Below are 13890 nucleotides of genomic sequence, written 5' to 3' on the forward strand. Positions count from 1 at the left end.
CACATACTTCGACTGAAAGTGGAACACAGAAAGCAGACCTTGGGAAATCCCGAGTACAGATGAACTGGGCACTGTGTGATTTCCAGTCATATGGAGACAGACAGGTATGAATTCCTATTAGGCCAAGACTTGTTTCCCTCCAAGGCTGGGTCAGGGCTAGTGCAAGTGCAAGACATTTTGCTGCCTGAGGCAGAACAGCAAATCCCCCGGTCAGGGTGCACAGTAGAGTACTCATGGCTGCCCAGATTATTTCGGCACTTGAGACAGAAAAGTCCTCAGGTGTCTCTCCATGGGAGCTAAAACAGAACTATCATAAATTAAGTAACTTGTTAAGAAATAATTTGTTGCCCTTTTTATGACATCCTAAATCAACTGCCTCACTCTGTTAAATGGTAGGGAGGCAGAAACAGGGGTGGGTACAGTCTCCTTGTACTGTAATGTCTAGAGTTACCCTAGATATTTTTCTAATCCATTGTCATTAAGGAACAAATATATACAATGAGTGGCTGTGTGGTATGTTAGGGTTGCCATATTTCAAAACGTGAAAATCTGGACACAAAAGTTGTTAAGCTTCCTTTTTTTTGCAAAGTTGTTGTTGTTGCTAACCAAAAAAAGAAGTTTTTGAGCTTTTTTTAAAAAGGAAAATTACCAAAATCTACACTTCTGACATTGGTTGCCATATATCCGGATTTTCCCAGAATTTTCAGCAATTTCTGCCCAGACACTGTTTCTGACGACCAAATCCCGGCTACGTCTAGGAAATTCTGGATGTATGGCAACCCTATTGTATGTTGACATTTTCACACAAATTATGAAATAACCTGTTACTATCCAGCACCTTTCCCCAATAACAAGAGCACCTTGCTCAGAGCTTACCTGTTTTCATGTACTTGACACAGAAACTCATTCTGTCATAGTTTCCAGTGCCACTCATTTTAAAGTGTGGCTCTTGAATGCTATACAGATGAAAGATTAAGAGATACTCGAGGACTGCTTCCTCCCATGCCATCCTGCCTGCTCTCTAAGATTAGGAGAAGAAGCCCTTCTCCGTAACCCACCTAGAGTGAAAAGCATGCTTGACAATGGTAACAAGAGATAGGGCCTTCTCAGTGGTTGAAAGGCAAGATATTTCATAGTATTGATGCACAAAGTGCACATGGCACTCTCTCTGGCTGTCCTGCCCCCCTCCCCCTGGCTGGCTGGTAAAGACACTTTTATTCCAGAAGGCTTTTGCATGCTAAGGTTTATCTGTGAAGATTATTACTATCTGTAGTCTCTGCCACTGTTGCTCTGAAATGCATTTTTAATGTGCATTTTCTGTACCCTTGCTCACATACTTTTTTGTTTTCTTAAATCATATTTGTTGTATGCTACACTGAATGCATGCATGGGCACTAGAAGGGTGGAATAGAAATTTTTACATATCTTCAAAGCAATCTATTGGGGCCACTCACCCTCCCCAATTTACAATATGAACAGACCTAGTGCATATCCGCTTATTCCCCTTAACATGGAGGCAGCAAAACATCTATCAGAGCTCATAAATTTACACAAAGTAACACAGCCTTTTAAATCATTTTCATAGGTGTATTTAAACACAAACACCAAGCATTGGTTTATTACGTTTACAGCCACATGGGAGCAATTAAATAAAAACTGCTCCCAGAGTTGTTGTTTTTTTAAAATAACTTTTAAAAAGAGAGAAAAGGACATCCATCACAACTATCTGCAGTCACAATAAGCTGCAAGATAATGTGACCATTAGTACCTGAAGAGCAATAACTGTGTCCTAGACTAGCCTAAAAAAGAAGACACAATAACTCTAAGTAAGTCTTAAAGTAAACTATAAAACGAAATAATATAATCCAAAGCATAAAGTTTTCGCCATTGGTATTCACGCAGTCCCTTCAGAAAACTCGCCAATGGAGACACAAGCCACAGAAATATAACAAGCCCAGTGCTAACCTGACAAACTGCTCTTGAAAAAGATCCCTGCCTTCATGCTGTTAGAACCTCTCTGGAATACTGCTGTATCATTTAGACAGAACTGCGTAATAACCCAAACTCACTCAAGCAGATGCCATTTGTCACTTGATCTGACAGCATTTAAGGTTTTCCCAATTTCAGAGGTTCACCAGAAACTCAAAAGCAAGTGCCCGCTGTGCTCATCAAAACAGAAGACGGCTGCAGTAAGCATGCTACATTTATGGCTTACGTAACCGGCAACCCCAATGCACTCTGTTTTGGCATAAAAATACATCAACTGTTCTCTATACTTGACAGGAGAAAGAGAGAAAATCCCTTGGTGGTCGCCATGGATCAGAATTCTCTGGATGTGTAAAAAGATGGCTTTTTTTACCACATGCCTACAGCTTGATAGGGCAGGTTAAGTATTGATGTTTCAAGAGAGAAATCTGGGATTTAAGAGCTCACCTGAGCCTTCTTGTGCTGCTGCATGAAGAAAGGAAATGCTTTGGAGTTACCCCCAAGTGAAGAAAGAGGCCTGACTTCTAAAATAAATAAATAAAACAGTATTCCCCAGCACTCCTAACTGAGCTCTGTTGCAGGGGCAAAAGAACCGCCTCAGGCTGTTTCTGCCTGAACTCTCCACTCCTGCCATTCTGCTCCAGAACAGAGAGCTCCTTCAGAAGATGTGTTTATTCAACATCCATCCAGATTTGCTTTCACAAAGCTTACAAAGCACTGCCTATATGGAATGTTGTTCAGATCTGTTTATACTGCAACAAGCCTGCACTCTGATTTGCTAGCAGTGTGTTCACATCCCACACTATTCAATGCAGTTCCCCAATCACTTCCCAAGCCTCAAAATGCCTGAATAACACGCCATTAATCCACTTTAAATGGTCAAACTTAAGTTTTTGGGGGGTTTAATCCCTTCTGCAAAATACTGAGTCTTAGATTCACACCCTGTGAGGCATGACTCTGGTGTGAAGTGGTCCTTAAGTTGCAATCTTAAGCTTACTAGGGATGGAGATCTATTGGACTCAGTGGAGGGAATCTACTTCTGAATAAATAGGCTTAGGATCATGGTGCAAACAGAGCACTAGAAATTTGCGCCAAGGAGAAGCCATGAAACAAAGAGGAGTAGCACATAATCTGTTTCACACACATAAACATTTTTAAAATACAGATTGAAAGGAGAGCTATTTGAAGTTCAGAATTAATCTAGCGGAACACAATGCTTCAATACGCTGAATGCAAATACTTCATAAAAGCACTTAAATATGTAATAAAAATGGCTAGTTATATAGTTTCCCCAAGGAAAGTACTCCTCTGTGAATAATCAAACCCAGTTTATTTTCTGAGGTAGTATTTCTTTTTTCAGTTATCTTCTTTCTTTTTAGAAGTGCCCTTGTAGGCAGTTAAAACACACACACACATACTTGCCCTGAGATCAAACCTCCATTGAGACTTTAAAGAATAAAATGTAGAGACCAGGGACAATCTCTTTTTGCTAAAAGTCTCCCCACCACTACTGAATAAGAAGCATTAAGGAGTTTTCCAATTTTGCACAAGATAATGGTGATGAGCCAAGGCTACATATAGTAAAAACAATATCATAATAAAAAAATGATTTTTCAATGTAGCTTTTGTCCTTTTCTCAAATGCTTATCAGCCAATGGGCAAGGACACTTAAGAAAAGAGGGGGGAAATGACAAGCTGGAACTCAATGTCTCCTCTTTTTATACACCAACATACTTTCTCTTCAAACTTCTGATTAGTGAGGAAACTTTCCCTGAATTAAATCTGAAAGCACACTGAACTGTAAGAGTCATTGCTTAGACTGGAAGGAGGCAACCCCACAGAATCAACTCATGCAGAGACACAACAGGCAGCTTTCTCCAAAGACAGGACATTCCATTTGAATCACTCCTGGTGAAGAAATGTGTGACCCAACCATACCCAACACAGGGGTGCAACGGAATGGCCCAACCTCAACAGGAGGCTGATTGCAAGGAGGCAAGGTCGGAAGAATGAATCAATTAAGTAGGCATGGCTTGCAAGATATCAAATGGCGGCTCCATTACCTACTGCACACCATGAACCATACTGCTGGAGATGACCTGCTTATACACAAGTACAAACCTGCCTCAAAGTTACTATAGGTTGCCTAAATGTGTGTGTATGTGTGGCTTTTTGCTGTTGCTTTAGTTGAACAACTGGGAATCCCTTGCAGATTTACCGGAATACACTGTTCAACACAACCTTGAAAATATTAGCTCTGAGGTTATGTGATGGTTTATTTTTTATTTAAAAAAACCTGTATTACTTTGTTGTTTGCCACATTAGGATCCCTTGGGAGGGCAGAATAGATATCAAACAACACTGAAAACCATTCACCAATCTGCCTTCTGCCCCCCACCTGCTGAAAAGGTACAGCAAGCTGCCCAGGAGCAAGCAATTATTTAAATTTCTTGCAACATTCTTCCAATTCCAGCACTGAGCTGGGGAATGGCTGAAACAGGCCTGCAAAACCCCCACAAGACTGTCAGCAAACCCAAGGAAAAAGATTATTTGTCCTTTGCTCCTGTCGTCTATCTCCAAGGAACTGAGACTGGCATCCATTTAGAGCCCCGCTTGCAAACACATGTTGCTTAAGAAAACATAAGCTATTTCACTGTAAAGACATGTTCAAAATAATAATCCTGGAAGCTTGCTGGTGTCAGAGGAAGTGGGCCTTGAAGAGGTGGAAAAACAGTACAGGCAAAAACACTGAGGATGATGGATTTGATTTAGATGTACGAGCATCAGCACTTTTGAACATCTCCTGCCTGCTCTAATCATTATAAAACAGCAAAATCAGGGAAAGCTCTCCATAGCTGGGACCAGAACTACCCTATAAAGCAAAATAGTTCTGCCCCAATAGCTCCTGTTTCAATTGAGAACAACAGAATTTCCAGGAGACTGGCTGCAGTGAGAAGATGAAACCCAGCATAGCACTGTGGGAATGACATTTAATTTACTTTATACTCCGTAATGTCAATAAAAAGCAAGGGGGAGAAGTGGGGGTGGGCAAGACACCATCTTGAGCAAAGCAACGCAGCCTGGAAAGGCATTAAGCTGGCAGTTGCAATTCTGGGCTTTGCAGAGTTCAAAAAGTAGATGAAAATTCTGCAGCCAGGCAATGCAAAGCAACAAGATGTCCCAAGGATGCTTGTGGCAGGCATTACAAAGCAATCAGTTTGTCCCTTCTTACACTGTGCTACGGTGGCAGAAGGGGAAAGCCTCAAAGCGATTGTCTAAGACAGACGGGGGGGGGGGATGTTTTCATTATTTCCAGCTGGACAGTGATGCCAGAGAGCAAAGATTAAGAAAGAGTTTCCTGATAAAGCCACCGCTTGCTATTTCACAGGCATTCATGGCTTCAGGAAAAGGTTGCATTGGACATGGCAGGAGATGGGAACAATAAATCAATGTTTGTTGCATGAAGACAGAGAGCCGGAAATGCAAAAGGTTGCATCCAACCAACTTTTCCTGTTTGTGCTTCTGCAATGGAACTTCCCCTCCCTCCCCTGGGTGTCCTCTTAACCCTCTGGAGCAGATTTGCTGCTGGGGTGAGGGGAGAGGGGAGGAGAGGGGAATCAGTTGTGCAAGCCCTTGCACACATGGAACATCTTGGTTGGGTGCAACGCAAACAGGTTTGCAGCTTACCATCTGGGGAAGTGATGAGTGTGATGTGAACCCCTTGAGAGGGACTGTCGTGGCCCTGAACGGAAGGATAACATTACTTCTTGTTGTTGTTGTTTAGTCGTTTAGTCGTGTCCGACTCTTCATGACCCCATGGACCAGAGCACGCCAGGCACTTCTGTCTTCCACTGCCTCCCGCAGTTTGGTCAAACTCATGCTGGTAGCTTCGAGAACACTGTCCAACCATCTCGTCCTCTGCCGCCCCCTTCTCCTTGTGCTCTCAATCTTTCCCAACATCAGAGTCTTTTCCAGGAAGTCTTCTCTTCTCATGAGGTGGCCAAAGTATTGTAGTCTCAGCTTCAGGATCTGTCCTTCCAGTGAGCACTCAGGGCTGATTTCCTTAAGAATGGATAGGTTTGATCTTCTTGCAGCCCATGGGACTCTCAAGAGTCTCCTCCAGCACCATAATTCAAAAGCATCAATTCTTCGGCAATCAGCCTTCTTTATGGTCCAGCTCTCACTTCCATACATCACTCCTGGGAAAACCATAGCTTTAACTATACAGACCTTTGTTGGCAAGGTGATGTCTCTGCTTTTTAAGATGCTGTAACTAAATATAAAACACAAGTTCCACATGCTCCCTATATGCTACTTTGTACACCTCTCCCACTTCCCCATACTCCAAGAACCTTTCACAGCATAGGCAAATTCATTGCCACCCATCCCTCCCTCCCTCTCAAACCAATGTTTGAGATGATGTCATTGGCCTGAAGCATGAGATTCCGAGACACAGAGTGCCTTCGAACAGTGCAGCCACCTGCCCCCCCGCTCCACTTTCCAATCAGAAAGTTGCAGAAGCCCCAAAATGAACATAGGAACTTCCCCTATCTAACCCTAGTCACAAGACTGCTCTATTTAACTCAGTGCTGTTTCCTTTGATTGATAGCAACTCAAGTCTTGTGCAAAGGTATGTTCATGCCCTGCTACCCAAGATTCTTTAACGGAACACTGCAGAATGAACAAGGGGTGTTGCATTCTTGTGCAGAGGGCAGGCTTCCAGAAGTATGGTTGGCCACTGTGGCAAACCGGGTGCTGAACCAATCGGACCCTTGGTCTGATCCAGCAAGGCTCTTAACATGGGACGTTATGCCTACAAAGCATGCAGTTTACCACTAAGCTACAGCTCCTGGCCAACATCTTCTAACTTGCAGACCTGCTGTACTCAACTCCTGCTGCTGCCAATTGCATGTGCTTTTGGACAGCTCCCAGTTTTGATTGCATCGGCACGGGAATGGCTTTTGACAGTAGAAGACTGTTTAGATGCTTTTGAAAAGTAAAAGATGTCAGTGCAAAACATTAACAAATCTGCGTAGAGACACAGATTTCTCCTTTTAAAGAAGCTGATATTTAAGTTTATTCAATAAGCGAGTACAGTGGTACCTCGGGTTACATACGCTTCAAGTTACAGACTCTGCTAACTCAGAAATAGTACCTCAGGTTAAGAACTTTGCTTCAGGATGAGAACAGAAATCATACTCTGGCGGCACGGCGGCAGCAGGAGGCCCCATTAGCTAAAGTGGTGCTTCAGGTTAAGAACAGTTTCAGGTTAAGAACGGACCTCCGGAACGAATTAAGTACTTAACCTGAGGTACCACTGTAATTATTTAAAATTTAATTTAAATATTTTTATTTTAATAAAATTTAAATAGAATAAAAATAAAAATAGTTATTTAACATCCATTTTGCTTCAACCATGTGCAATTTACCATACAGAACACAAAGAAGGTAGTGCCATATAGAACATCTACAAGGTATAAAAACAGAACTATGAGCTGAATGAGAAGCAGTGAGGACAAGATAAAAGAGCTAACTGGTAGCAAAGGTGGTGAAGCTGCGTGGAGATCCAGTGAAGGGTTTGCTCGAAAAGAAAAAAAGTTTTGAAGAGGGCAAGGGAAATAACTTGTCATAAATCCTTGGGCTACCTCCAACATTTCCATCTCTTTTCCTAACTCCTAAAGACCCCTTTAAAAATAATAATGGACAGTAATAGGGTTAGAAAGTATGTCTCCTGAAGATAGCAAGATCTTCATGGATGCCAGGTGTTTGAGTGATATTTCTGACCTGCTACTGACCTTGCAAATATGCTGCAGTCTGGAACGGAATGATAGAATTAATAGCAGCCTCTGGCAGTTTCCAACACCTTAATGAGCAATTAAAAAGGTTATGTAAAGAAGCACTGCACCTTTAGCTTTCATGTTATGCATGAAAGTAACTTAGTCTGCAAGAAGTAATCTGGGGCTACCCTCCCTTTTTTTTATCTGCAGGCTTCTTCTCCTGCAACCCTGGTTAGAGAAGGAGGGCAAGAAGTTTCTGGGAATGGGAAGTAGCAGTAAGTGAAGATTATAAAGAAAGATGGGACAGAAAACAGAGTACTTCTGAAAGTGCAATTCATAAACTTAGCAGCGCATATGAGACCATCAGAAACAAGATCTAGAAGTGATTCATGACTTAACCTTACTTTCTATTACTGCTACACAGGAATAAGTGACCAGAAGCCTTATAAGTATTCCTTCAGCTGCTCAACTGGATATAAGAGAAGCTTGTTAAGGGAATTGTGGCTGTGGCAACTGTTGGTTTTGGAGACGGGTTTAAGCTGTGATCATCCAAATTGAACAAATGTATCTCTGCTTATTAAGCCAATATATGAAAGGGTATTTTGCTCAAATACACAGCTCCTTCATTCCTCCTTCAGTGGCACAAGCAATCAAACCAGGAAGGCTCTAATCAACCATAGTTTCCTGTGTCCTCCAAACCAGGAAGAAGACCAGTTTCTGACCAGGCAAGGATACTAAACCAATTTATAACTGTGGATTAATATGTTGCCTTTTTCTGAAGCTGGTAACCATAGTTTTCTGGTTCAGGGAAAACTATGACTTGCCAGCTTAACTGCTTGTGCTACAAAAGGAGTGAAAGGGCTATGTACATGAGCAAAAGACTCTTTCATATATCGACTTAATAAGCATAGAATCAGGCCAATGTATCCTAATTCTTTCTCCCCACTACACATTATTCATTGCCAAAAAATATGCCACTATACACCAAATTGATGGTTTTAAGAAATGCATCTACAGAAGGAAAATGTCACATGGGAACAGACTGCATCTATATTTCTTAGAATATATGTGTTTGGTAAAACCAGAGAGGATGCTCAGAACACCTGTCTGCTGTGATCTACTTTGAAATGACCATCGAAAATGGAAATTGGCTACTTAGCTCTACTTGTCTACATAAATTTCTGCTTTGTTAACCTACAGAACAACTGTAAAATGCAACATGGTCATTATTATTTAAATTTGTATCCTTCCTTTCATCCTAAGATCCCAGGGCCGTTCACAACAGAAATATTCACAACTGCCTGGCAGTTCAAGTGATCAATGAAAGTTGTTGGTTCTACATGAATCCACTTGGACAGCCAGCCTAAACCCACCTTTGGGTTTAGACTTTCCCATTTTGCAGAGCAGAAAGATGTATGATGGCTCAACAAAAAAACAGAAAAGAATCAATGAATCTGCATGCATCATATCATTGCAGGTACATTCCTCTGTTATCTTTTCTTTCAGTTGCAAACACTAAGCTCTTTTGCGAGGATAGAAATTGAATGAATAATAATAATAATAATAAATGGCATAATAATAATTTTCTCATCCAAGGTCAGTTTTCTAACATATTCACTGAATTGTTATTCACTGAAACAAAGCCACACACACATTAAATACTGTTTATGTGTATAGTAACTTGAGATTTATTGTGGCTTTCATTGCAACACTTGGGCCATTTCACTATTCTCTCATTTCTCTTGTGATGGGGACACAGTCAAGATTTATACGCTTTAATTATTGATGCATCCGGGCATCTCATCCAACAACAAGTTTAACTTTCCAGGCTCAAAGCTTGCATAGTTCAATTATGATTAGCTCAAACATCAATCCATACTAATTGATAATGACACATAAACAGAGGGCAGCTCCAGTTTCATGCAGCCCAAGACTTCCTAGAATGAAATAAAACATAAATTCACCTGGCAGAGAGAGATAAAGACTTTGGTCAACAGGTGTGCCTGTATTTATATCTACGGGGAGAATGCAAACAAACCAATGCAGCTTTAAAGCCAATCTAAATCACTTAGAGGAGACCGAATTAGTTGACACAAACACTTTTAAATGGACTCTGGGCTTAGTCAGCAATCTGCTTGCCTGCAGTGAGGACCGACACATCCTATGTAACCAAATGACATTCTGACATACTGACCTAAAGTTCGAGGAATGCTAAGTTTCAGTTTCCTGGTCTGCATCTTGGTTATCAGAAAGTTGCATTAGCTAGATTGTTGTTATGCTTTACTCAGACTTTATACCATGTTTGAGATTTGGAAAACCTGTACCTTCTCTAAAAAAAAAACTCCCTCAAACCCATCCCTTCCTGACTTGCTTGGTTGGGATTACATTTTTAAAAGCCTTGTGCCCAAAATATGGATGGGGGGCTCTTAAAATGAAGAGAAAGATACATTGAGGGTGACTGGATTATCCATATTTCTTACACAGGCTGTTACTCACACATTCTCCTCCTCGTCCCCAGTTGTGGCCTCTTTGCGAGACTCCTGACACCATTCCAGCCACAATTGGGGTTTTTAAAAATTTCTCCACGAGAAGCAAAACCTGAACACAGGGCTCCAATGAAAACCCACTAAGGACAGTATAATTACTGCATCAAACCATTTGGATAACTTCTGGTAGCATACAGATACAATGTATGGCAATATAATCTTCTTTACACATCATCTAGAGCTGAGCTAGTACATACTTGATTACATTTCTCGAAGAAGCAGGATTAATTTCAGACAATTATGAGCTAAGTTGTTCATAAAAACGCATTCTAATTAACAAAAGGTAAAGGTAAAGGTACCCCTGCCCGTACGGGCCAGTCTTGACAGACTCTGGGGTTGTGCGCCCATCTCACTTAAGAGGCCAGGGGCCAGCGCTGTCCGGAGACACTTCCGGGTCACGTGGCCAGCGTGACATCGCTGCTCTGGCGAGCCAGAGCCGCACACGGAAACACCGTTTACCTTCCCGCTGGTAAGCGGTCCCTATTTATCTACTTGCACCCGGAGGTGCTTTCGAACTGCTAGGTTGGCAGGCGCTGGGACCGAGCAGCGGGAGCGCACCCCGCCGCAGGGATTCGAACCGCCGACCTTTCGATCGGCAAGTCCTAGGCGCTGAGGCTTTAACCCACAGCGCCACCTGCGTCCCCTTTTAACAAATGTAGTACTAAATCACAACGATCATATATAGCTCGAAATCTGATTAGCATATGCTTTTTTGGCCCTGTGAGACTTATGTGAATATTGATTTAGACATAAGCCAGACACCACACATAATATAGATTTCTGTAAAAACCTGCTCAGCCACGTTCAACTTGACACATCCCTTTCTGCATAACACCGAGCAAAATAAATCCATGCAGCTTTTGAGCTCACAAGCAAAAAAAGAATTATTGCCAGACACCACTGAGATTGGGGGTCAGGTAGGGCAACTAAAAAAACCCCAAGACAATCCAGAACAAGACCTCATTACTACAAATACAATATTCATATCTTATGATGCAACTCCACCCTACTTTGTTCGAATTCATCCCATGCCACCCCCCCCCCCCAAATCTACTACTCAAACTATAGGCATTTCCAACACTTGGCCCATAACAGAATGGGTGGAGGGAAAAAGAGGAAATATATGAAAGATATGCAAAAGCTAACTTGGTCAGGCATTTAAAAATGAAACAGATAGCGGGGAATGCTAGGAATGCACCTGTCACTGATGTCACGAATGCTACCCAATAGGTGCTGACTGGCTAGATCCAATCCCCCACCCAACTCTGCTCTACAGCCTGTTTAGAAGGTGCTGTCCAGAAAGAGACTCTGAGTACAACATAATACAACATATTGTTGTAATACATGCAAAATAAGCACATGCAACAAATTGCCCCATTCCATCTAAGCACTTATGCCACTATGTCATAATACAGAGAAGGAGGTGGGCTTATTAATCCATTAAACTGATGGCTGTAACGAAAGTAAGCTCTGTGTATGTGGGGAGCGGGAGAGTTATTGTTCACAGATTGTGTTTCAAGTTGAAGCCAGAGCTCAGAGCTAGTCTGACCAATGCAAAGCTTTGGCCATGGGACATGTGCAGTAATAATAATGTCTGTGCATGTGCACAATATCCCTCCTTAGTGAATAAATCAGTCAGCTACACACATTGTTTTTAAATTTATACCCCGCCCATCAGGCTGGGTTTCCCCAGCCACCCTGGGTCGCTTACAACATATATAAAAGAGCAACAAAACATCAAACATAAAAAAACAAAATATCCTATACTAGCAACAAATAAACCAATAGAAATCAATTATAACTAAAATGACAACAACAATAATAAACAGTTTAGAGTTATACCCAAATTAAAATAGCTGCCAACTCCAACTAAACATTTAACCAACACCAACCTGACAAAAACAAAATAGAGGAACTAAAATGAGAACCATTTAAAACATTTTAGCCAGTTGCCGCAAACCAAAAGTTGTTCCAGCAATGTCCCAGTGGCCTCCCAGGAGCCTCTTTTAGCTGTCCAGGGTGAGTCTGGGCTCCATCCCCTAAGCCAGGTGGAAAGGGGCCTTGCAGCAGGGAGCGGTCTTCCTTCCAGCACTCATGGCAAGAGCAATGTCCCACAGGTGGGACTGAGGTTTCCTGATTATAGGGCATGAGTAAACAGGGCTGGTGCCAGTAGCTTACCTAGTGGTAACCACAGTTTCAGAGTCTTGAAGCCACCATTTTTGTTTCTCCACATAGCCCCTGATGTAGCATCACTCTGGGGAATTATGGGAAATGTAAATGGCAACTCCAGGACTTTGTCACTTTTTGAAAAGGGGGCACCATTGATGTGCTCTGCTGGAGTACTGGGGACATTGCAGCTGCCTGAAGACGACGTGTGTTGACACTGGCCAGCAACTAAAGAACTATAGCTTCTTTTCCAAAGCAGTATAGTAAGTGAACAGAATTATGTGTGCGGATCAGACACTAACCTCAAGCTTCAGAATGTCATGCTGAAGTTTGCGCTGGAAGTCCAAGAAGTGAGAGATGGTCAGTTTCCCCTTCAAATCTGCCCCAAAGAAGTAGGTGGTCAATGCAGAGTTGAAGCCCGTCTTCAAGGTGTTCCCTGTAGTTGAGCGGTCTCTATGACGCATGCCCATGCTAGTTTGGGAGCGAATGATGCTCTGAACCTAAGGGGTTTCCAAAGTTAAACACACAGCTATAACAAGGCAGGCTGCATCACATATCCCTAAAACTCAGGTCCTCCACAGATACACACCTTTGAACTGAATACAACAATATGTGTAGTTACATTATTAAACACATGGTAGGTTTCAAAACCCAGAAGTTTTCAGAAGTATGGAGTATCCCCCATTATGTTTCCGAGCACAATTCAAAGTGTTGGTGCTGACCCTTAAAGCCCTAAACGGCCTCGGCCCAGTATACCTGAAGGGGCGTCTCCACCCCCATCGTTCTGCCCGGACACTAAGGTCCAGTGCTGCGGGCCTTCTGGAGGTTCCCTCGCTGCAAGAAGCCAAGTTATAGGGAACCAGGCAGAGGGCCTTCTCACTAGTGGCACCTGCCCTGTGGAACGCCCTCCGACCAGATATCAACAAGAAGAACAACTACCAGACTTTTAGAAGACATCTGAAGGCAGCCCTGTTTGGGGAAGCTTTTAATGTTTAACAGACCACTGTATTTTAATATTTTGTTGGAAGCCACCCAGAGTGGCTGGGGAAACCCAGCCAGATGGGCGGGGTATAAATAATAAATCATCATCATCATCATCATCAACAACAACAACAATTTGAAAGCATTGTTATTTTCCCTGTGAGTGAGATGGGGGACATACTTTTTACTATGCCTTCATTAAAATTTGGAAGGGTTAGTAAGGGCCAGATGGCCACCCGCTGCTCCAATGCTGGAGGGCTGAAAATTTATCCCAGGGACCCCACCTCAAAGGGGGAAACCTGTCCAGAGTTAAAGATGACAAAGTAAAAATAGCTCAACACTCAAACCTGTCCGCTGTGTGACCTGAGCAGATTTCAGAAGGACAAAAAAGGACGGAAATGCACAAGATCACACCAGTGTGCAATATGCCTTCA

The 13890-nt window shown here is 42.4% G+C and overlaps 1 protein-coding gene across 1 annotated transcript in view; it reads right to left on the reverse strand.

Annotated features, from left to right (window-relative positions):
- MICU1 (mitochondrial calcium uptake 1) overlaps positions 1-13890 on the reverse strand; it is a 127447-nt gene that overhangs the window by 34236 nt on the left and 79321 nt on the right. The window contains exon 8 of the mRNA XM_079976368.1: positions 12778-12975. Coding sequence (XP_079832494.1) covers positions 12778-12975 — 198 coding nt within the window. The remainder of the gene's footprint in view (positions 1-12777; positions 12976-13890) is intronic.

The sequence above is a fragment of the Podarcis cretensis genome, assembly GCF_951804945.1.
Source record: "Podarcis cretensis genome assembly, chromosome: 5".
Classification (NCBI taxonomy): Eukaryota; Metazoa; Chordata; class Lepidosauria; order Squamata; family Lacertidae; genus Podarcis; species Podarcis cretensis.